Here is a 24,184-nt window from a genome sequence, read left to right as displayed (position 1 = left end):
TAGTTTATTTCTGGAATTTTCCATTTAATATTTTTGGACCATGGTTGACCATGGGCAACTGAAACTGTGGAAAGCAAAACCATGGATAAGAGGAGACTAATGTATTGCCATTTTGTAAATTGTTTTTTGGCTGTTTTGTAGTTCCTCTCTATTCCTTTCTTCTCTTGCTGTCATCCATTATGGTTTGATGACTTTCTTTAGTGGTATGCTTAGATTCCTTTATCTTTTGTGTATCTCCTGTAGATTTTTGCTTTGTGGTTATCATGAAGGTTACATATAACTTATACTTCTAACAATCTATTTTAAGTTTATAACTACTTAAGTTTGAATGCATTCTAAAGCTCTACGTTTTTACTCTCCACCTCACATTTTATGTTTTTGATGTCATATTTTACATCTTTTTATCTTGTGTATCCCTTAACTAATTATTGTAGTTATAGTTATTTTTACTACTTTTGTCTTTTAACCTTCATACTTGCTTTATAAATGATTAATCCACTACATTTACTATATATTTACCTTTGTCAATGAGATTTATGCTTTCATATGTTTTCTTGTTACTAATTAGCACCTTTCTTTTCACCTTAAAGAAGTCTCTTTAGCATTTCTTGTAAGTCCAGTTTAGTGGTGATGTATTCCTTTAGCTTTCACTTGTCTGGAAAACTCTTTGTCTTTCTTTCAATTCTGAATGATAACTTTGCAAGGTAGAGTATTCTTGGTTGGAAGTCTTTTTCTTTCAGCACTTTGGGTATATTGTGCCACTCTCTTCTAGCCTGCAAAATTTCTGCTGAAATTCTGCTGATAGTCTAATAGGAGTTCCCTTATATGTAACAAGTTGTTTCTCTTTTGCTGCTTTTAAGATTCTCTCCCTGTCTTTAACTTTTGCTATTTTAATTATAATGTGCCTTGGTGTCTTTTTGGGTTCATCTTTTTTGTAACTCTCTGTGCTTCCTGGATCTGAATGTCTGTTTCTTTCCCCAAGTTAGGGAAGTTTTCAGCCATTATTTCTTCAAATAGGTTTTCTGCCCCTTTCTCTCTCCTTCTTTTTCTGGGACCCCTATTATGCAAATGTTAGTCTGCTTGAGTTGTCCCATAAGTCCCTTAAACTATCTTCACTTTTTTTCCTTCTTTTTTCTTTTTGCTACTCTGATTGGGGGATTTCCACTGCCATGTCTTCGAGTTCACTGATCCTTTCTTCTGCTTCATCTAGTCTGCTGTTGAACCCCTCTAGTATATTTTTCGGTTCAGTTATTGTATTCTTCAGCTCTGTGACTTCTATTTGGTACTTATATTTTCTGTCTTTTTGTTGAATTTCTCACTGTGTTCATTCATTCTTCTCCTGAGTTTGGTGAGCATCTTTATGACCATTGGTTTGAATTCTTTTTCAGGTAAATTACTTATCTCCATTTTATTAAGGCTTTTTTCTGAGCTTTTATCCTGTTCTTTTGTTTAGAACATATTCATTTCTTTCTTTATTTTGCTTGACTCTCTGTGTTGGTTTCTATGCATTAGATAAAATAGCCACCTCTCCCATTCTTGAAGGAGGGCCTCATGTCAATGAGCCTTATTGTTTAACCCTGCCTTTGCTCTTCATTGTCTTTCAAACTTTTGTGATTGTCCAAGCAGCCTACTTTATTTTTAATCACTCCCAGTAGTTGAGGGTGTGCCAAGACCTGTCAGTGTCCCAAAGGGGAGGATCTCAGTGAGCACCTAGGTTCAAGCTGATTGGAAGCCAGAGCTCAGGCTGCAGCTTTTAAAGTGTGCAAGTATACACAGTCCTGTGGGACTGTAAGTGTAAGCCCTCCTGGCCACCAGAGCTAGGTGCTATGTAGGTGTCCCTAGGGCAGCAGTTGCAAAAATTGAGGCTCCAGACAAGTGTATATGCTCCTTTCTGGGATATGCCAGTGAGCTGTAGCAAGGCAGAGGGAGAATGCAAAGATAATGTTCACCAGCCTAAGTTCTTTGAAAGTATCTCCGTAAGCCTCTAGATGTTTGCCAAACCTGAAGCCTGCCCCTCAAGCCGAAGCTCCAGGACAAGCAAATAGACCTCTTTCACAGAATGATTGAAGGTGTGTTTCAGTCTGCTGTCTGTGCAGTGCCCTGGGAGGTTGTAGTGTGCCAAGAATTCTCTCTCTGTTTGTTACAGTCCCATGGGACCCAGGAACACAATCTCCCCTGGCATCTAGAGCCAGGCAATCAAAGTGAATCCCCTGGCAGCAACCTCAAAAACTGGGACACCAGATGCATGTAATAGCTCCCCTCTGGAAAATACTGGCACTCTGAAGCACAGCAGAGGGAAAGTATGAAATTGGCACCAACTGACTGGAGTGAGGCAAAGGCAGAGTGTAAAGATGGTGCCCACTGTGAGAGAGGAAGATGGTACGAGCCCGTTAAGAGCCATTTCTCAGTTTGCTATAGCCTTGTGGGTCTTATGGATACGAGATCTGTTGGTTTTCAAAGCTAATTTTTGGAGGCTTATCTTTCAGGTGCAGGTCTTAAAAGTTGGGGTGCCCAAGGTGAGGTTCAAACCCTTCACTCTTCAAGGAGAAGTTCCAGGTTTTGAGTTCCCTCCTGAATGTGGATCATGGTGCTGGGGATGGGGTTTATGGGGACATTGTGTCTCAGCCTCTCCTACCCACTTTGATGTGATTTTCTTCTTATTTGACCAGTGTGTAGGACTTGATTATCTAGCTTTTTGGTCTTTTCAGAGGAAATTATTCCATATGTAGCTGTAGATTTGGTGTGTCTGTGGGAGGAGATAAGTTCAGGATCTTCCTACGTCACCATCTTGAACTGGAACCAGAGCTGAATACTCTTAAATAACACAGCAAACGTATATACTACAACAAAATAGTACATTTCAGCAAGAAATTATTTGCAGAATAAATTTATGAATCCAAGTGACCCAACTGTCCATTTAGTTGGTTACTCCACTGATACCTCTGTGGTCTATTTGTATTTCTACTAGACATGCTACATGAATGCTGGCAGCAGGGCTGGAATGGGAGGGGAAAGGGGATTGGATAAAGAGAAATTACTAAATTAGTAGCTAAGACAGATATAGTTTTCACCAACGTATAGGGCCATTATTTTTAAATGATTATTCAGATATCTATGGGGAAATATGCACCATTAACATATGTTGATATTTCAAACAAGTTCCAGCAAAGAAATTTTTCAGAATCCTTCTCCCTGGTCTATATCAAAAGCTGAAGATATTAAAGACTTTCTCACAATCTGTATTTTCATTCTAAGACGGCTCCTCAGAAATCTCTAGTAACTAGATTCTCTTCGTTAGTACTTAGGAGGTGGAGTTTATGAAACTACCTACCACTTAGTTCCTCTCCTCTTTCATGTAGCCCATCTTTCCATGAAGGCCATAGTCCTCAACTGTGTGGACTGAAGATAGGATTAAGGATTAGGGCAGAGCAAGAGCTGTCAAATTGGCTCTTTGAACCTGGAGAGTTCTGAGCTCGGTTCTCCTTTCTGCACTGGCCTTATTCACTCTTATAGAATTGTATAGACACTCATTCTCCACCACAAATAAGCACTGGCCTTTATAGTCCCCTCCCTTACCCCTGCTCCTTATCCCACTCCAGACATCCAGCAAGCGAGCAACCTAGCCCAGTGTTTTGCCCAGAATAAAGCTCTGTAAATGTTATTATATTCCTTATAATTTATGTAATCTATAAAACAACTGGATCTTGAAGAGTACCTTTATTCATGTGGATAATTTCCATCTCAGATAACTTCTGGGGAATATCTGCAATTTTAATATCTCTTACCTACCTCTGATCTATCTCCTACTTTACATGCAGTAAATATGTCAAGCAGATCAAATAACACATTTCAGCAAATCCAGAGAGTATAAAGTTAGTACCACTTCACCCTCTACCCTGCTATATAGATTAGCTTTATTACTGTCTGAAAATAGCATTTACAAGCTCAACAAGGCAAATGAAAAAAAACTTAGTGGAATATTTGTAGCACCATTTTCAGTCTGATGGGTTTCCTCTCATCTCTGTATGCTTATATAGCTTTGATCTCTTAAGTCCTTCTGTTAATAAATCAAATACCAGCAACAGTCAAATAAAACTGTTACACAGCTAGTCCCATTTCAGTATGACTTAAATAAGGGTTTTCCCAACTTTCTTGTGTATATGAATTACTTGGGGATCCTGTAAACTGAAGATCGTGATTCAGTGGTTCTGGGATAGGACCTGAGAGTGCATTTTTAACAAGTCCCCAGTCTATGCTGAGGCTGCTGGCTCAGGTTTCACACAACTAAAGAAACAAGATTTTAAAACATTTACATTTGTCCTAGCTATGTTACAGTTCCCCTTCATGAGTGTGTAGAATGAAACATTTCTGAAATGTGTAGACATAAGTTTACTAGCATCTGAGAATAGCTGGGAAAAGAAAATAGGTGTAACATGTAAATAACTTATGAATAGATGATAACCGCTAACGTAAAATTATACTAAATATCAAACATTGAAGCCAAATACATTAAAAAATTAAAAGCAATTTTTCTAATAATGGAAGTATTTATTTTCACAAATATTTTAAAATGTAGCTATCTTTGAGCCACAAAAGAAAAAAGCAGAACAAATACATGTTCCTGTATTTGATATAAATATACAACACTAACTCAGTTTTAGTTTGTTAGCTCAGCTCACTGCGAATAACTCAGGAAAACCAATCATAGGTAATTCTGTTGGTATATGTAGAAAAACACAATGAATGGTGATCATTTAAATAGAGTTCAAAATCCATTTAGAATGGTAGATAGGCCAGAAGGGGCGGGCAAAGAGAGAACAGCCACAGCGTCCCTAACACGCTGGACTTCAACCAGAAAACTGAAGTGTCTGTTGGAACACACCTAAAACACACTCCAGCTGTAAAGATAACTACTGTGTAGTTCAGATGTTGATAATGGGTTAAAAGATTGACAGATTATTGCACTTGTACAAATCTAAAAACAAATATCCAGCACTTTCACACAGTGAATTTTCAGGGATAACCAATTCGTCCATAGCTACGTTTTATCCCGAAATGATACTCCCTTTACCTCTTTCTTTCTGAGAACTGAAAGCTATATATATAGATTGTTCTCTCTTCATACACTTGTCAGCAACAATAAGCATTAACCCATTTTCAGATACTACAGATTCTCTAATGTATGTTAACCCCTTTACAGATGCTATAGATTTTCAGACTTACGTTATGAACAACAACTATATTTTTTGTGCTTCTTAAACATAGTTTGGGATGAAAACATGCCTCTCTACCAAATGGTGCAGTTTTTCTATGGAATAAAGTGTACAAATTCATCCGTGTATACTTACAAGTATTCAAATGTTTACCCTCCCTGAACACCATACACTTTCTCTAGGGCAAAACAACTTACACATCTAACACATTCCCAAAAGTGCCCCCCTCCCACTTCAGCACATGTGTGTGCATGCACACACACGTGCACACACACATAGACAGCTAAACCTGTTTTTTATATAAAAAATCTACCTCCCATTCTTTAGAGAAACTATTATTTTTCCTACGGGATATTTTTAATATAATCCACTTATCTTTGTGTATGGATTATCTTCTTGCATATATTATTTTATAGAATTTAGAGAAAAATGGTGAAGAATGATAAAGATTAGAATATAAATGTATTTAGTTAAGTAATACTAATGAGACATAAGTCAAAAGCTTTTCCCTGATACCTAAATACTATGAGATGCATTTCAGTGTGAAGATTTTAAAACGTGAGTCATTGATTGGATATACAGATCTCACGTGAGGTGGATATGTATTTCCTCACTCAATTCTTTTGAACAGTTTCTACTTTAGTTCTTGAACTAAGGAGGGCTGAACTGTGTAAAGAAATTTCCTTCGTATTTCTCTTAGATCAACATGTCTGTCTATAAATATCCTAATGCAAAGAGAGTAGATTTTTCTCTTAATTATCAGAAGATGATGTCTAGAATCTCATCTTACATGGCAATATCTTTCTTTCTTACAGGGATATTTTTTCCCCCTCCCAATTAAATGGAAAGATGCTAAATCAGTATGCTTTGAGTAGCTTCAGATTTTCAAGAGATCATTCCAAACTGGTGGTTGTCTCGGTTTGGGGTTTTCAATATTTACCCTGGCAGCTAACATGAGGACACCAAGTTATTCTTAATTTTAGTATCCAAACAAACCAGTTGCTAATACTTTGTTCCATAAACCTCTGTGTATAAAACACAAGACAGAATGTGGCCCATCTTTCCTTTCTATGAGAAGCTTTTTAGAAGGACTAGTGCTCTCTGCAATAAGTGAACCCTGCTAAAGAAAGCAGGATTATCTAATAATAAATGTCTCCTAATAAAAAGGAAAGATCCTTCACAGTCTAGAATTTAAGTCCTGCTGCTATAAAGGATGAAACCAAATATGTTTTTGCTTTTCCTCCAGTTGGCTTGAAAAATTAGCCTGGAAGAAAGTGGTCAAGATTGAATTCAGAAAGAATATTTCAGAAGGAAATACGGATTCGTAAAGAAATATGAATTCAGATAGAATACTTCAGATGGAAAATTAGGGTAAACAAACATTTCATGAGGCAATAGGAACTAGGCAAGGCATAGGAATTTAAGGAAGAACATCTTTTAATAGCTGAAACCAGTCTTTCTGAAGTGATTTATGAAAGCAAGAAATATTGCAACAAATAACCATTAATGCACATTCTACTCTTGGTAATCTTCCATACAATAATTCCTTTATTATCATGTACATCTCTTAATACTAGCACAGCATTCTGAAGTTGCCAAGCATAAGTTGTAGGTATCTGAGTAGGAAGATCAAAAGCTACTCAGATTTCCAGAAGAGCTGCAGAAAGTGGAAAATGACAAAGTCCTTAAACATAAAGAGCTAAAAATGATGTCCATTTGCTAATCCATGACAAAAATAGAAGCCCATATTGTTATAAAGCAAGAACACGGTTATAACGCTTGCTGTTTCTGTACAAAGGATTCCACAGAGAAAGAAACTTAAGTAATGTGTAAGAAATAGCTCATAGGCCAATAATTTATTTTCCATTCTTAACTGTCGTTCAAAATAGTTGATGCTCATGAAGTGCAAGGTACTGACAGTCCTGGGGGCCAATGGTCTGACAGGTCTGTTGCAACTGAACAGGGATGTTGCAGAGGCCATGCCGAGGGTGATGGTGTTTTCCCCTTGATGAGGAAGACAAGTTCAGGGTCCAGGATTTGTTTAGAACATCTACTCCTCTGCTGAATTTGCCACCAGGGAACCAATAAGTGAATCAGTACCAAATAAAAATATTTGGATCATTCTTCAGCCAGGTCTGTAGAAAATGAAATCAATTTGATTGTATATAAGATGAATTTTAAAAGGCGCTTTTTTTGTTCAAAGTATGGATTTTAATGACATCTTAGTAATCCTTTAGAAATGTGCTGCTGCTTAGTGCAAAAAAAAAAAAAGTCCCACTGTTTCTTCAACTACAAGATAAGGTGTGTTTTGCAAAAATAAAGCATATTAAATCTTCATTTTGTATGTCAATGTTCACAAAGGTCCTGTTGTAGCTGGTGCATAAATATAAAGACTCATTTGTTGCCTGGAAAATAGAAGAAATGTTACTACTCATCAGAAATCAGTGGAAAGATAAAATGAGTAATACTCAAAATCTATATATCCAAGATATCATATTTTCTATTATTTAGCCCAATTTCTCAAGCCCCAGAGACAAGTTCTCTGATGGACTTCATGAGTAATGCAATCATGTTCCCGTTCAAGAATACATGGAAGGCTGCTCCAGAAGTCTCAAGAGCTGCACAGAGCCAGATAAGGAGTGGTAGCTAATGAAATCTGCTCTGGATGAGCCTTTCCACTCTTTGCTGTCCCTTCAGACCATCTTCCATTTAGAGGTGCATGTACTACTGCTTTTGAAAGGACTATTGGCTTATTCTCTTTGTGATCCATTCAGTAAAACCACACTTTAGCTCCACCATCTTATACTTTATTTCATCTCGCACATCCATCTCCTTACGTTTTCAATTGTTTATAAACCTGCCCAAAGGCATGATTTTTATGCTATTCAAAATTGAGGTTCATTTAAGGAAATCTGTATCTGTGATTCTTCTAAATCTAGTAAATCAAGTACATAGAAAAATTCTCCTCTCTACTTGTAGAGTAGAAAAGAAAGAAAAAAAACAGTTTTATAAAGAGCAGTAACTTTTCCTTATAACAGTCAAATGTTTAAGCAAAACTAATATACTTGTTGACAAAGACACTCTGGAAATCTTTCAGTTCTTTACCTTAATTTAGCCATGTATGTATGCAAGGAATCTGACATTCAGGGCTCATTAAGCAGTGATGAAATTTATCATGTAATTTTAATAGAGAATAATACAGAAAAATTTTTACAACAACTGCTATACTTCCTTTTGAAAAGTATACTTTCCCACTAGAACAAGTTGTTTGTTGCATTTTGGCTTTTCAGTGGATGATCTTTTCTGTTATATAAATGGTCATATGAATTACTTTGTTTAATCATAACTTATTTGTTTGTTACTGGACTAATGATAGGTCTTAAAGGTAATGCAATATTTCCTTTATTTATTATAATGTGACTAAATTAGGTTAGCATTTTGAACACATTGTGTCCAAATAGATTGTAGTCAGAATTGTGCGATCTTCTTTCCAATGAACAAATAGTGGCAGAAATAGTCAGAATAAAAGATTGAGTTGCTTTCCTAGACACAAGCTATTTATCTCACAAAAAAGAAATATTGGTCTGAAAATTCCAATTTATTTTTTTTTTAATCTTCAATTTGACTGATTCACACTTTGAAAATGGACAATTTTGCACTGTTAATGTCCCCAGAAATTGGAAACTCATGAAACTGTATTAGGGTTTAGATGTGATAATTCATGTAAAATATTTAGTATGATCTTGGCATATAGTAAAAGCTCAATAGTTATCAGTGGCAGCTCCAGAATTTCCATATAAGACAGCTTAGAGTCAACAGTCTGATTGGAAGTACAGTAAAAAGACTTGTTTTGAAGTTGTGATTTTCATAGCATATATGTTGCTTTTATTTCGGGTTTTTTTTTTTTTTTTTTTTGAGGTGCCTGGGAAAGGAGCTGATGGAAACTATGGGTAAGTGGAAAATCCTCCCCACACCTGTGCCACCTGTGATTATTAAAGAAAGTTTCCATTTAAGAAAGATAGGGTCAGGCATTCATTCCTTTTTACGTAAAAGGGGGCACAGGCACTAATATCTAAAACACAGAGACCTGAAGAACCTCTACAGTTTTGCCAAAACTCAAATCTTGTCCACATTTACCAGATTTTTTTCTTCAAATTCTGAGTAATTTGGTTTTACTGTGTTGGATACTGTTTTCTCCTATTCTCTTGTACTCTTATATTCAAATTTTAGCTTATGAATTTTAATTGTTCATCAAGGTTCCACATAAAACATCTAGGGTGCACACTCTGATTTTGGACAATGCATAGCCAAGATGTCTGTATGCAACAATCCTGTTTTTCTATTACATCAGTGTTTATTTTTTAAATAGCATATTTTTATCTTATTTTCTCTAACATTTATTATTGAGTTTTTAGTTCTCTTATTAATTTGAAGCTCCCTAAATATCTACCATTTTACATTTTACATACCCTTTCCTAGCAAATGATTAATTAATTATTTGTGATTTTTAGAATAATTAACTAGCTAGAAATAATTGAGAAATGAAAAGTCAGAATTTTGCACAAAAGCTATATATGTACTAATTTTTCAAAAGTGACAATTTCATCTTTTATCCCATTCTTCACAGAATGAAAGATGTAATGTATTAATCTGCTTGATAGTTATAGGCCTTATTTACTCATTCAGTCTTCATTTATGTCTTAATTTACGTTAAGAATCTCAAAACTTCAAGGATATAATATAAAACGATAGTAGGCTAGACATGTCTGGAAATATTTGCAGCCTAATTTATAGCTCCTCTTTGATAAAATGAAAACAAGTAATATATAAACTAATGTTACTGAAGCAATAGATTTTTTTGGTATGTACTTACTTATTTTTCTCTCTTTGATCTGCATGCACAGTATGAAATCATAAAAGCAACAAACATCACCACACCAACACTGAGCAAGATCATTTCTATCAGGCCAAGGAGGCTTACTTTTCCAGTCACTTGACTTCTGAACATGTTTGCCTTCTCATCACCAATGGTACCAGTCTGTAATCAAGTTAATAATTAGCATTATTTGAGTAGATTAGTGGTACAAAATAGCATATTTTCATCTTATTTTCTCTAACATTTATTATTGAATTTTTAGTTCTCTTATTAATTTCAATCTCTTGGTTAAGTTTCTTGATTTTTGTTCCCTGTAATGAATCATTTAAATTTTAATATGGCTGTTTCTCAGACATCTTTCACTCTTATAAACCTTTATAATTCAGATTTCTAATTAGATTAACTTTTTCTCAGCACACATTTTCCTTTTCAACAAATTCTACCCAGGAAAGTAAAATATGAATTCTAGAAACTATTGTCAGGGAAATATTTGGATAGCTAGCAAAATGAGATACCACCAAATACTCAAATTAAAAAACATTCCAGAGCATCATGGCAGAGTGAGCTCTCCCCGTAGACTCTCCCTTGATAAGATACAACAAAAAGGACATTCGCATACCAACAAAGGACACTCACACAACACACAACACAAAAAATGTCTGAGAGACCCACGCAGACATACATCTGAAGAAGAAGGTGCTGGAACCCCCAGAGGAAGTGGGGAGAGGTAAGGAGATATCCTCCTCCTCCCCATTCGGTTGGCAACTTTGGGTCCGCACGGCTCCCAGAGAGAGAGGGGAAAGGGGCAGCCCTCTGCAGGAAAACCATCACTCTCCAAGTTCTCTCACAGCCTGTGGGAAAATCCCAAATGGAGGAGACGGAACTGTTGTGGGGGTGCTGTCAACATCTGAGCACCCCAGGAGAGCAGATAGCAAGGGAAGAACGAGAAGGCCCTGGGATTGGGCAGGCGAAAGAGCCCCTCCCCTCCACACACCCAGCGCTGCACAACTGATCAGCCTGAGAGCCCCCAGATCACAGCCAGCTCAGAATACACAGCTCTTGACCCCCACCCAGTGGTAGCAGGTGGAAACTGAAACCAGATAATTTTAGGATAAGGAAAACCAAGCCAGCATCAGCAGGCATGATACAAAAATAATATTAAATCTTCAGACCTGAAGGAAAATGACGAGCACACAGAAAATCAACCCTCAAGGCACAGAAATATATAACCTAAATGACAGAGAATTCAATATAGCTATCATAAAAAAGCTCAATAAATTACAAGTACAGATAGACAATTCAATGAAATCAGGAATTTCTTCAAAAAAGAGATTGAAACCATAAAGAAAAACCAATCAGAAACGTTGGAGATGAAAAACACAATGGAGGAGATAAAGGAAAATCTGGAATCTTTAAAGAACAGAGCTGACAATATGGAGGAAAGAATTAGCATTATTGAGGATAGGAATGCAGAAATTCTCCAGATAGAGGAAGAGAGAGAACTAAGACTAAAAAAAAAAAATGAAGAAATTCTCCGAGAAATATCCAACTCAATTAGGAAATGCAACATAAGGATTATAGGTATTCCTGAGGGAGAAGAGAGGGAAAAAGGAACAGAGAGCTTGTTAAAGGAAATAATAGCTGAGAACTTCCCAAATCTGGGGAAGGAGCTGGAAATACCAGTGAATGAAGTTAATAGAGGGCCTAAATATATCAACAGGAAAAGACCCTCTCCAAAGCATATAGTGGTAAAGCTGGCAAAAGCCAGTGACAAAGAAACAATATTAAGGGGAGATAGACAAAAAAAAATTAACATACAAAGAAATTCCCATCAGGCTCTCAGCAGCTTTCTCAACAGAAACTTTATAGGCTAGGAGAGACTGGAGTGATATATTCAAAATTCTGAAAGACAAAAACTTTCAGCCAAGAATACTCTATCCAGTGAAAATATCCTTCAGATGTGATGGAGAAATATAACTTTCCCAGATAAACAAAAGCTAAGGGAGTTCATTGCCATGAGACCTCCACTACAAGAAATGCTCAAAAAGGCCCTCATGCCTGGAAAAAAAAAAAAAAACAGAAAGAGGATACAAAGCTTCGAGCAAGGAGAAAAATACGTAGACAAAATCAGAAAAATTGCAACTCTCTATCAGAGTAGGTTAGCAAACACTTAATTATAAAAAGTAAAGATTGGGCCAGCCCTGTGGCATAGCAGTTAAGTGCATGCGCTCTGCTGCTGGCGGCCCGGGTTCGGATCCCAGGTGCGCATGGATGCAGTGCTTGTCAGGCCGTGCTGTGGCGGCGTCCCACATAAAGTGGAGGAAGATCAGCACGGATGTTAGCTCAGGGCCAGTCTTCCTCAGCAAAAAGAGGAGGATTGACATGGATGTTAGCTCAGGGCTGACCTTCCTCACAAAAAAAAAAAAAAGTAAAGATTAAGGGAAGGAAAACACCAAAAATTAATATAACCTCATCACTTTAAACACACACTCACAACACAAGATGGAATAAGTTGTGACACCAATAACTTAGAAGGGGAAGAGGAAAGGAGTCAAATTGACTTAGTTGAAGGAAATAAGAGGTCATCAGCTAATGGACTACCTCATCCATGAGATTTTTTATAGAAATCTCAAGGTAAGCACTAAACAAATAATCAGAACAGAGTCACATACAATAAATAAAGAGAAAACTAAAAGAATTATCATACAGAACTACCAAACTAATTGGTAGTCTGAAACACACGGGATGAGAATCAAAGGAAATTCAAAAGAACCAGAAAATGAGTGAAAAAATAGCAACATTAAGCCCTCATATATCAATAATCACCCTAAATGTAAATGGATTAAATTCTGCAATCAAAAGACACACAGTGGTGGGATAGATTGAAAAGCAAGACCCAACAATATGCTGCCTTCAGGAAACACATCTCAGCTCTGAAGACAAACATAGGCTCAGAGTCGAAGGATGGAAGAAAATACTCCAAGCTAATGCAAACAAAAGAAAGCAGGTGTTGCCATACTTATGTCAGATAAAGCAGACTCCAAGATAAAACAGGTAATGAGAGACAAAGAGGAGCAATATATAATGATAAAAGGGACACTCTACCAAGAAGACATATCAATTATAAAAATATATGTACCCAACACAGGAGCGCCAAAGTACATAAAACAACTATTAAAAAACCTAAAAGGAGATATTAACAACAACACAATAATAATACGGGATCTTAACACCCCACTTACATCAATGGATAGATCATCCAGACAAAAAGTCAATAAGGAAATAGTGGACTTAATAGACTTATACAGAGCACTCCATCCAAAAACAGCAGACTACACATTCTTCTCAAGTGCGCATGGAAAATTCTCAAGGATAGACCATGTGTTGGGAAACAAGGGAAGCCTCTATAAATATAAGACTGAAATCATAAAAAGCGTCATTTCCAACCATAATGCTATGAAACTAGAAATCAACTATAAGAAAATAACTGGGAAAGTGACAAAGATGTGGAAATTAAACAACATGCTACTGTACAACCAATGGATCATTGATGAAATTAAAGGAGAAATCAAAAAATATCTGGAGACAAATGAAAATGAAAATACACCATACCAACTCATATGGGATGCAGCAAAAATGGTCCTGAGAGGGAAACTCATAGCAATACAGGCCTACCCTCACAAATAAGAAAATTTTCAAATAAACAACCTTAAACTACACCTAACAGAACTAGAAAAAGAACATACAAAGCCCAAAGTCAGCAGAAGGAAGGAAATAATAAAAATCAGAGCAGAAATAAATGAAATTCAAACCAAAAAAACAGCAGAAAGGATCAATGAAACAAAGAGTTGGTTCTTTGAGAAGACAAACAAAATTGACAAACCGTTAGGCAAACTCACTAAGAAAAAAAGAGAGAAGTCTCAAATAAATAAAATTATAAGTGAAAGAGGAGAAATTACAATAGATACCACAGAAATACAAAGGATCATAAGATAATACTATGAAAAACTGTATGCCAACAAATTGCACAATCTAGAAGAAATGGATAAATTCCTAGACTCATACAACCTCCCAAAACTGAACCAAGAAGAAACAGAGAATCTGAACAGACCAATCACAAGTAGAGATTGGAAACAGTGCTCAAAAACCTCCCAAAAAATACAAGTCCAGGGCCAGTTGGCTTCTCCGGAGAATTTCACCAAACATTCAAAGAAGACTTAGTACCTATCTTTGTCAAACTATTCCAAAAAATAAAGGAAGATGGAACACTTCCTAACACATTCTACAAGGCCAACATCACCCTGATACCAGAGCTAGAGAAGGACAATACAAAGAAGGAAAACTACAGGCCAATATTGCTGATCAACATAGATGCAAAAATCCTCAACAAAATATTGGCAAATCGAATACAGCAATATATTAAAAAGGTCATACACCACGATCAAGTGGGATTTATACCAGGGACACAGGGATGGTTCAACATCTGCAAATCAATCAATGTGATACACCATATTAACAAAATGAGGAAAAAAAACACATGATCATCTCAAGAGATGCAGAGAAGGCATTTGACAAGATCCAACATCCATTTATAATAAAAACTCTCAATAAAATGGGTATAGAAGGAAAGTACCTCAACATAATAAAGGCCATATATAACATATCCACAGCAAACATCATACTCAATGGGGGAAAACTGAAAGCCATTCCTCTGAGAACAGGAACAAGACAAGTGTGCCCACTCTCACCACTCTTATTCAACGTAGTACTGGAGGTTTTGGCCAGAGCAATTAGGCAAGAAAAAGGAATAAAAGGAATCCAAATAGGCAACAAAAAAGTGAAACTCTATTTGCAAATGACTTGATATTACATATAGAAAACCCTAAAGAATCCATCAGAAAACTATTAGAAATAATCAACAACTACAGCAAAGTTGCAGGGTACAAAATCAACTTACAAAAATCAGTTGCATTTCTATATGCTAATAATGAACCAACAGAAAGAGAATTCAAAAAGATAACCCCATCTACCATCACAACAAAAAGAATAAAATATCTAGGAATAAATTTAACCAAGGAGGTGAAAGACCTATACAATGAAAACTACAAGACATTGTTGAAAGAAATTGCTGATGACGTAAAGAAATGGAAAAATATCCCATGCACGTAGATTGGAAGAAGAAACAGTTAAAATGTCCATATTACCTAAAGCAATCTACAGAGTCAATGCTATCCCAATCAGAATCCCAAAGACATTCTTCACGGAAATAGAACAAAGAATACTAAAATTCATATGGGGCAACAAAAGACCGAATAGCTAAAGCAATACTGAGAAAAAGGAACAAAGCTGGAGGCATCACAATCGCTGACTTCAAAGTATACTACAAAGCAATAGTAATCAAAACAGAGTGGTACTGGGGCCAGCCAGGTGGCACAAGCGGTTGGGTACGCGCGCTCCGCTGCGGTGGCCTGGGGTTCGCTGGTTCAGATCCCGGGCGCACACTGACGCACCGCTTGGCAAGCCATGCTGTGTTGGCATCCCATATAAAATGGAGGAAAATGGGCACGGATGTTAGCCCAGGGCCAGTCTTCCTCAGCAAAAAAAGAGGAGAATTGGCAGATGTTAGCACAGGGCTGATCTTCCTCACACACACACACACACACACACAAAGAGTGGTACTGGTACAAAAACAGACACACAGATCAATGGAACAGAATTGAAAACCCAGAAATAAAACTACACATCTATGGACAGCTAATCTTCGACAAAGGAGCTAAAAACATACAATGGAGAAAGGAAAGTCTCTTCAATAAATGGGGCTGAGAAAACTGGACAGCTACATGCAAAAGAATGAAAGTAGACCATCTTCTTTCGCCATACACAAAAAGCAACTCAAAATAGATCAGAGACCTGAAGGTGAGACCTGAAATTATAAAACTCCTGGAAGAAAATATAGGCAGTACACTATCTGAGACTGGTCATAAAAGGATCTTTCTGGATTCCATGTCTACTCGGACAAGGGAAACAAAAGAAAAAATAAACAAGTGGGGCTTCATCAGATTAAAGAGCTTCTACAAAGCAAGTGAAACTAGGATCAAAATGAATAGATAACCCACCAGCTGGGAGAAAATATTTGCAAATCATATATCCGACAAGGGGTTAATCTCCATAATATATAAAGAACTCACACAACTGAACAACAAAAAAACAACCCGATCAAAAAATGGGCAAAGGATATGAACAGATACTTTCCCAAGGAAGATATACAAATGGCCCCAATAGGCATATGAAAATATGTTCAACATCACTAATCATCAGGGAAATGCAAATCAAAACTATAGTAAGATATCACCTTACACCCGTTAGAATGGCTATAATCACCAAGACAAGTAACAACAAATGTTCGAAAGATTGTGGACAAATGGGAACCCTAATTCACTGCTGGTGGGAATGCAAACTGATACAGCCTCTATGGAAAATTTATGGAGATTCCTCAAAAAATTAAAAATAGAAATACCTTATGATCAGAAATACCTATGATCCAGCTATCCCACTACTGAGTATCTATCCAATGAACCTGAAATCAACAATCCAAAGAGGTTTGTGCACTCCTATGTTCATTGCAGCATTGTTCACTATAGCCAAGAAGTAGAAGCAACCCAAGCATCCCTTGACTGATGAATGGATAAAAAAGACGTGGTATATATATACAATGGAATACTACTCAGCCATAAAAAAGACAAAATTGTGCCATTTGCAACAACATGGATGGACCTGGAGGGTATGATGTTAAGTGAAATAAGCCAGAGAGAGAAAGACCAACACCGCATGATTTCACCCATATGTGGACGATAAACTAACACATGGACAGAGAGAACTGTTTGGTGGTCACCAGGGGCAAAGGGGTTGGGGGGTGGGCACAAGGGGTGAAGGGAGGCGTTTGTATGGTGACTAAGAAACAGTAATGTACAACTAAAAGTTCACAATCTTATAAACTATTAAGACATCAATAAAAAAAATTCCAAAATATGTGTAAATACCATTTCAGTAACACTAGATACAAAACCTCCACTTGTATCACTCTGTTCTCCAAACACCTGTGTAGGTGTTAGTCTACTATATCTATAAGATAAGCCAATGGAATTCCCTTTGCATGTCAAAGAAGGCAATAAATGACAAGATAGGATATTTAGAAAGTAAACTATAATCCTCCTCCCTTTAAACATGTTATACAGCACTCTTCAGTATACTAGCCTTTATTGATCTTTTGAACAGTCTTACTGAAATATTTCACAGTTTTCCAAAGGATGTTTCCTAGTGACAGAAGGAAATGGCAAGAGTCAGCAGCTTCAATTCCTCTAGAGGCTTATGTAACGCATCTCCTAATTCTGTGGCTAATTGATTCCATGGTTTATAGCTCAAATATCTTGTCAGGCAATAGGCTAGACTGCCTGCACCTGCTCTAACTTGCCCTTCATAAGCTTGGTCGGCTTCTATTAGCACTACAATATTCAGTGAGTCTGGAGTTATTTGGAGCTACACACATGCACGACTCTTTCCTAACAAGCACTACAACAAGAGAAAAGTGTCTTAAGGGATGCATTTTGAAAATAATCTAAAATTATAGGAAGCACTTTGTCTTTCTGAAAGAAAAACACTGAAAACTAACATAAACTTGATAATTAATAATTTATAAACTCACCCATATGGGTACTGGAAACACATACAACTTCAAGTACTATATATATATATATTCAATTTTAAAACATCAAAAACTTTTTTCATATACAAAGAAGTTTACTGGTTTTCATGACTAATAGATAAAAATACTAACCTCGTTAAGCCAAAGAATAGGCACAATATAGTTCTGCTTCAACTTCTTTAATGCTCTGTAATGTACATTGGAAGTAATTGTGAAAATATATTACACATACATAACAAAGCTTAGTAATAACTAGTGTAAATAACTGTTGAGAAATTAGTTGCTCTTGCAACTTGGTTAAGTTTCTTGATTTTTGTTTCCTGTAATGAATTATTTAAATTTTCATACGGCTGTTTCTCAGACATCTTTCACTCTTATAAACCTTTATAACTCAGATTTCTAATTAGATTGACTTTTTCTAAGCACAGATTTTCCGTTTCAACAAATTCTACCCAGAAAAGTAAACTATGAATTCTAGAAACTATTGTCATAGAACTATTTGGATAGCTAGCAAAATGAGATGCCATCAAATACTCAAATTAAAAAACATTCCAAAATATGTGTAAATACCATTTCAGTGACACTAGATATAATTCTAAATTACAAATAAAAGTTATCCTAAGCATTTAATAATGATTATTTAATATGTTAAGTCAAAAAGAAGTTGAAATTTTATATTCTTCCCACTTACTTTCATAGATTTACTCAGATTCTTACAAGAAAATACTAAATCTCACATAATGATAACCTTGGTCAAGACACTTACTCAATTTTTTTCGCGGGCTTGACCAACATGTTGACCTGCAGCCGTTTTGCAAATCGTAAAGTGAATCCAGTTATCTAAACAGAGAACAAACTAAAATAATTACCAACTTCTTTTTAAAACACTCCTTTGTAATACACAAAACTTAATTTTACTGTTGTATAGAACTTAAGGTGAAACTGTACTACTTGAAACTTGTGAAATTTATTAAATAATTAATTGAACATATTAAATATATTACATACATAACTATCCATAGTTACATTGTGTGTATACACACACATGCATATATATATACACACCTGCATATAAAGGCATATACACAATTTCTTGGCCTAGACTAATGTCAAGGTTTTAGTTAGATTTGTGATATTTACCAGAAATGGTTTTAGGGAATCAACAACAACAGGACTAAAATGTAAGAGCTCATATGGTTAATTTAATTCCTGAACCATGTGTAGTCAAATCCATGTATTGTCAGTTTAATTATACTACTACTTCTATCATTATTTAAACTGAAACATGACTATGAAAATGCATTTGTTTTAACTTTTGAAAAGGAGAATGTTAAAATAATTTAAAAGTTGAAACTGTTGCACTATAGGAATTTTTGTAGATTTTCCTTGACACTAACTATAATAGATCTTGCTTCAGATTCACATATACTCATAAAATCTCTTTAAATCGCTCATAACAGTGTCTTTTCATATAAACAACACTTGCAGTTCAGTATAAAATAAGCATAAAATAGTAATTTATATTACTATTGTTTTAAGCCAATTAGACTCATTTCCATCATTGGTATTCCTGACCTACGAACCATTAAAAACGCTTATAAAGTTTCCTATGCTGAAATACTAAAATTGAATTACCTTGACATTTCATAAGCAACAATAGAAAGAAATGTAATTTATCGAGATTGTGATTCAATAAATGTGAACAATAAATGTGATTGACAAGGCGAGAATGTATTTTTAAAAAACAATATTAAACGAATCAGATCAAATAATATATTTGCTTACAGGTTCAACATCTAAGTATGTGCTATGTTCTTCTTCATTTGGATTTAAACCTTCAAAATGTTCCCCAATTTCAGGACTTGCATGTAGAAAATGAGGAAGTGAAATGTACACAGGTCTTCCTGAAAACAAGTTTTAAGAGACAGTGGGGTAAATCATTTTCCTCATTTCACATACCACTCAGAAAAGCTTTCCTTGAAAATAAAGCTTTTTAAATTAATACTTAGTTGGGTTTGAATACTAAATGGGGGATGAAGGTGAGGGAGAATAATAACAACTGATCACTATTGTACAAAAATAAAATATAAATTCTATATCATATTACTAACCAGTCAGTTAATGTCTTTTTCATTCCTTAGATGGTAATTTTCAATATGTAAAGTTTAGCTGCTGAACATAAAGTTTCAACTATATATGTTCATGTTTCAGGCAGTAATATGTCTTTGGACTGAGAATTAATTTAATTTAAAAGATGTCTCTTTCTTCATTCACACCCACTCCAATATGAAGAAGGTGAGCAAAATAAGAGACTCCAAATTTCGTGTTTAAGTCAATTATTGTTTCAGAAACATACTGAAAATATATTTATTTACCATTTTCTAGGGAAGAAAAAGCTAGAAAAACAAATAGCTAAAAAAACCCAAAACCAAATTAAAAAATGGGCAAAGGACCTAAATAGACATTTTCCAAAGTAGCACAGGGAAATATCAGTATTCCCTAATAATAACAAAGTTTTGCAACACTGAGACACAATTGGAATCTCAAACAATACAAAATCAAAACAAAAATTTCCTGACGCCACCCTTACTTTCTGCCCTTATTGCTTTCTTACTTTAAATTTTCGGTGGAAAGGGATCCTGGGTAAAGATTACATTTTAAAGAATACTGCAAATCACGTCATGGACCGTGATACTGAGAACACTTACGCACCTTCTTTGCATTTAGCAATGTTTAGCACACCATATAATGTACAGTTTTTTGAGATAATTTGTTCTGTGCAGAAACAATGGTTGTCTGGATTTTGAAGTGGAGATGCAAAGGCCTTGGGGGGGAGAACAAATCTATATACAGGAATTCCTTTCAGATTAATGTCAGCTCCAAACACGGCGTAGACGGACCTAAACACAGGTAAGAAAGAGCTTCATTCCAGGAACTTGAACTACATTCTGGAGATCTTATTTTTAGATTTATATTCTTGCTTTAACTTAGAAAAATTAAATATACTCCAATTAGAATTCTTGTTTAATTCTTAGGAAAAAAGTTCTTGTGAAAATTGAAGCCATGCCAGAACTCAATACCTGAGTATAAGCTGTTCTTTCTTTTGTTTTCAACAACGACTAAGAATAATTTTTGCTTGTGAACTACCATGGAATATTTATACTGAAGACATTTCTCATAGTTAATTTCCTCTATAGATTAAATATTTATGTGACTCCCTCAAATCCTTTACTTGTGCCCAGTTTAAATGAAATAAAAGTAAAATTTTATTCTTGCAAAACTTACTCATGGAGAGAAAGGCCACTCACTTGCTGGGGTGTGTGCATGTGCATGCTTGATATAGATCTCCTACACCTCCAGCATTTACCAAGTGTCCACCACAACCTAGGCAGTGTGCTGGGGCTTGACACATATTTGTTCTAATCCCCAGACAATCCTATATGAAGAAACACTGCTCTCTTCAATTTTATAGATAAGGAAAAGACTCAGAGATATCAAAAGGTTGCCCACAACCACACAGTCTTTAGGAACAGGGCTAGGATTCAAGCATACTGGTGCAGGCTCCAAAGCTTGTGTGTTATCTACTGGGCCCCATCAACTTGAAAAGATGCTGTAGTGGCAGCAGAGCACATTAATTAACCTAGTTCTGTGACAGTGGCATCATCGTCTCCGGACATCTTTAGAAAGACTGGGCATGCCCTTCTATACTTGACTGTTATTAAACATACTACTAGTTTAGTAAAATAAAAAAAAATTGTTCTTGCTTAGAAATGACAAAGAAGAAAATGAATTGTATTATGCAAAATATCCTTCTACATCCTTCAATTTTTTTAGAGTTAATAAACACATTATGAATTGCATATTGTATTTATTCTTAATAAATCCAGAATAATTTCCCTAAGTGTATTTTATTTTTCTCAAATAACATTATTATTAAGTATGAGCTTCTTGGTCTGTGTTTTGTCACTTGGGGAGAAAAATTCTGACTCATAGAAATACATTGGTGTCTTTGTCTTACCTGCAAATGTCAGAGGAAAAGAATTGCAACACCCGGGTCTTCTCAATAAAAGGTGGAAACGAGGCTGCATCTGTTTAAAAACGAACCCAGTGGCAAGGGATTAGATGTAATGCGCGTCCTAGAAAAATCTAGAAATCTTTATTCCCACATGGTCAATAGAAATATAATGCAAACTGTATTGCGATTTTAAAATTCTTTGGCACTCACATTTTTAAAAAGTAAAAAGAAATGTGGGGCCAGCCTGGTGGCATAGCAGCTAAGTTCGCTCATCCCATTTTGGCGGCCAGGGGTTCGCCGGTTGGGATCCTGGGCGCAGACCTACTCACCACTCATCAAGCCATGCTGAGACGGCATGCCATATAGAAGAGCTACAACTATGATACACAACTATGTACTGGGGCTTCGGGAAGAAAAAAAAAAAGAAAAAGAGGATGATTGGCAACAGATGTTAGTGCAGGGCCACTCTTCCTCAAAAAAAAAAAAAAAAGAAGAAGAAGAAGAATTTTAAAAAAGTGCTTCTGGGGCCAGCCCGGTGGCTTAGCAGTTAAGTGCCGGCACTCGGCTACTGGTGGCCTGGGTTCGGATCCCAGGCGCACACCAACCCAGCACTTGTTGGGCCATGCTGAGGCAGCATCCCACATACAGCAACTAGCAGGATGTGCAACTATAACGTATAACTATCTACTGGGGCTTTGGGGAGAAAAAGGGAAAAAAAAGGAGGAGGATTGGAAATGGATGTTAGCTCAGGGCCGGTCTTCCTCAGCAAAAAGAGGAGGATTGGCATAGATGTTAGCTCAGGGCTGATCTTCCTTACAACAACAACAACAACAAAGTGCTTCTTTAAGAAAAAAAGAAACAGATATATTTTATTTAATCCAAAATATCCAAAATATCATCTAAACATATAATCAATGTAAAAATTAACAAAATCTCAAAATCCAGTGTGTATTTTATACTTACAGCACATTTCAATTTGTACTAGCCACATTTCAAGTGCTAAAGAGTGACATGTGGCTAGCAGCTACCATATTCAAAAGTCTGTATACTATACACATCCATTGGTACTTTTGTATTAAATTTTCCCACTTCTTAAAAATAAGTGAAGGTTTAAAAAAATAATGGCAAAATCATATTATTAAAACTGTGATTGTGTTTGTTTTCTGAAATCCACCCCATCAGCAGAGGGGCACTTTTCTTACCATAGAGTTCAGTCAGAATTCCTGTTAGGATCTTATTGTTCTTACTTTTGATAGAGATTCATTCATCTGAGCTAATGGCTGATTAACATTTCTAAAATCATTTATGAAAATTCTCTGACAAAACAAAATTTCCTGAAAATGGTTTGAAAACATATCCATCAAACTAAAACTAATCCATCAAACTAAAAAGGGCACTTGTTGAGTTTATTAAATTTCTGCTGTGGTTATGATTCATGGCACACACTGGCTCTGTGAAGAAATAACTAGAAAACTCCTCCATTTGCCCCTCAAATGAGTATCACCAGAGGGACCACCACTGAATGTGTTTGTTCAAAATGGTAAGACCCATCCTTCAATTATGAATTCCAGGTTCTTTTTCTGGTAAGTGCCCCAACCTCGTGATCTCATTAAATTTCACTTAGACTCCTGTAATAAGTGAAATATAACAGAAGATCCCAGTGAACTTGACCCTGGCATTGAGAGAATTCGCTATTAAAGATTAGCTTAAACTCCCCAGATGGATCACTGAATGGGCATTGCCTACAACTGCCTTCCTGACACCTTAGCCATTAAAGAAAAAGAATACATTGAACGGCTTGAAAGAGTATTATCTGAAACATCATTGAAGATTACGTCGTAATCAGACCAACAATTACCACGGGCCATGACCACTAGATAGCTGATATTAGCATCAAATATATATCAATATTCAATATATTGATCAAATATATATCAATATTTTCACTTAATGTCTCTTCAAACTTATTGGAGAGGGTAGAGGAGGCACTTGAAGTCATGATGAAAACACATTGGAACATTTTCTGTCATAAGTCTCTTTTCTCTAGTGCCCTAACCAAGAATCTCTCTCACAGATCACATCAGAGTCCCCTGCCCTGTCCAACGTACCTTTGTTCCTAGTTTATTTTACTCCTATTTTCCTCTTAGATACTTTTAACTTCATGCCCATGTATTTATATTATTGTCATTAATTAATCCTCTACCTGCTCTTTTAAAATTTCTCTACTTCTTAGCTTTGGACAGAATTGTTTAATGATTTTTTTTCTTAAATTCATAAGGAATCCTTTAGTATTTAGGAGAAGCACAGTATCTTTCTCTGAAGTATTATGCTTATGCAATTATTAGAGTTAGTCGTATCGGGACACTTGACAACTTATT

The 24,184-nt window shown here is 35.9% G+C and overlaps 1 protein-coding gene across 5 annotated transcripts in view; it reads right to left on the bottom strand.

Moving 5' to 3' along the window:
- Positions 1-6,610: 6,610 nt before the first annotated feature.
- The window catches only part of CD36 (CD36 molecule), an 83,312-nt gene continuing 65,738 nt past the window's right edge, over positions 6,611-24,184 (bottom strand). For all 5 annotated transcript variants that reach the window (XM_058524343.1, XM_058524323.1, XM_058524305.1 and 2 more), the window contains 7 exons: positions 21,810-21,879; positions 20,504-20,691; positions 19,577-19,695; positions 18,558-18,631; positions 17,924-17,978; positions 10,087-10,251; positions 6,611-7,618 (listed from right to left, as the gene is read on the bottom strand). In XM_058524343.1, coding sequence (XP_058380326.1) covers positions 10,087-10,251; positions 17,924-17,978; positions 18,558-18,631; positions 19,577-19,695; positions 20,504-20,691; positions 21,810-21,879 — 671 coding nt within the window. In that variant the 3' untranslated portion in view covers positions 6,611-7,618. The remainder of the gene's footprint in view (positions 7,619-10,086; positions 10,252-17,923; positions 17,979-18,557; positions 18,632-19,576; positions 19,696-20,503; positions 20,692-21,809; positions 21,880-24,184) is intronic.

This window comes from Diceros bicornis, chromosome 3 (genome assembly GCF_020826845.1).
Source record: "Diceros bicornis minor isolate mBicDic1 chromosome 3, mDicBic1.mat.cur, whole genome shotgun sequence".
Classification (NCBI taxonomy): domain Eukaryota; kingdom Metazoa; phylum Chordata; class Mammalia; order Perissodactyla; family Rhinocerotidae; genus Diceros; species Diceros bicornis.
The sequence above is the reverse complement of the archived record's forward strand: the minus strand, read 5'-3'. Positions and strand labels throughout refer to the sequence as shown.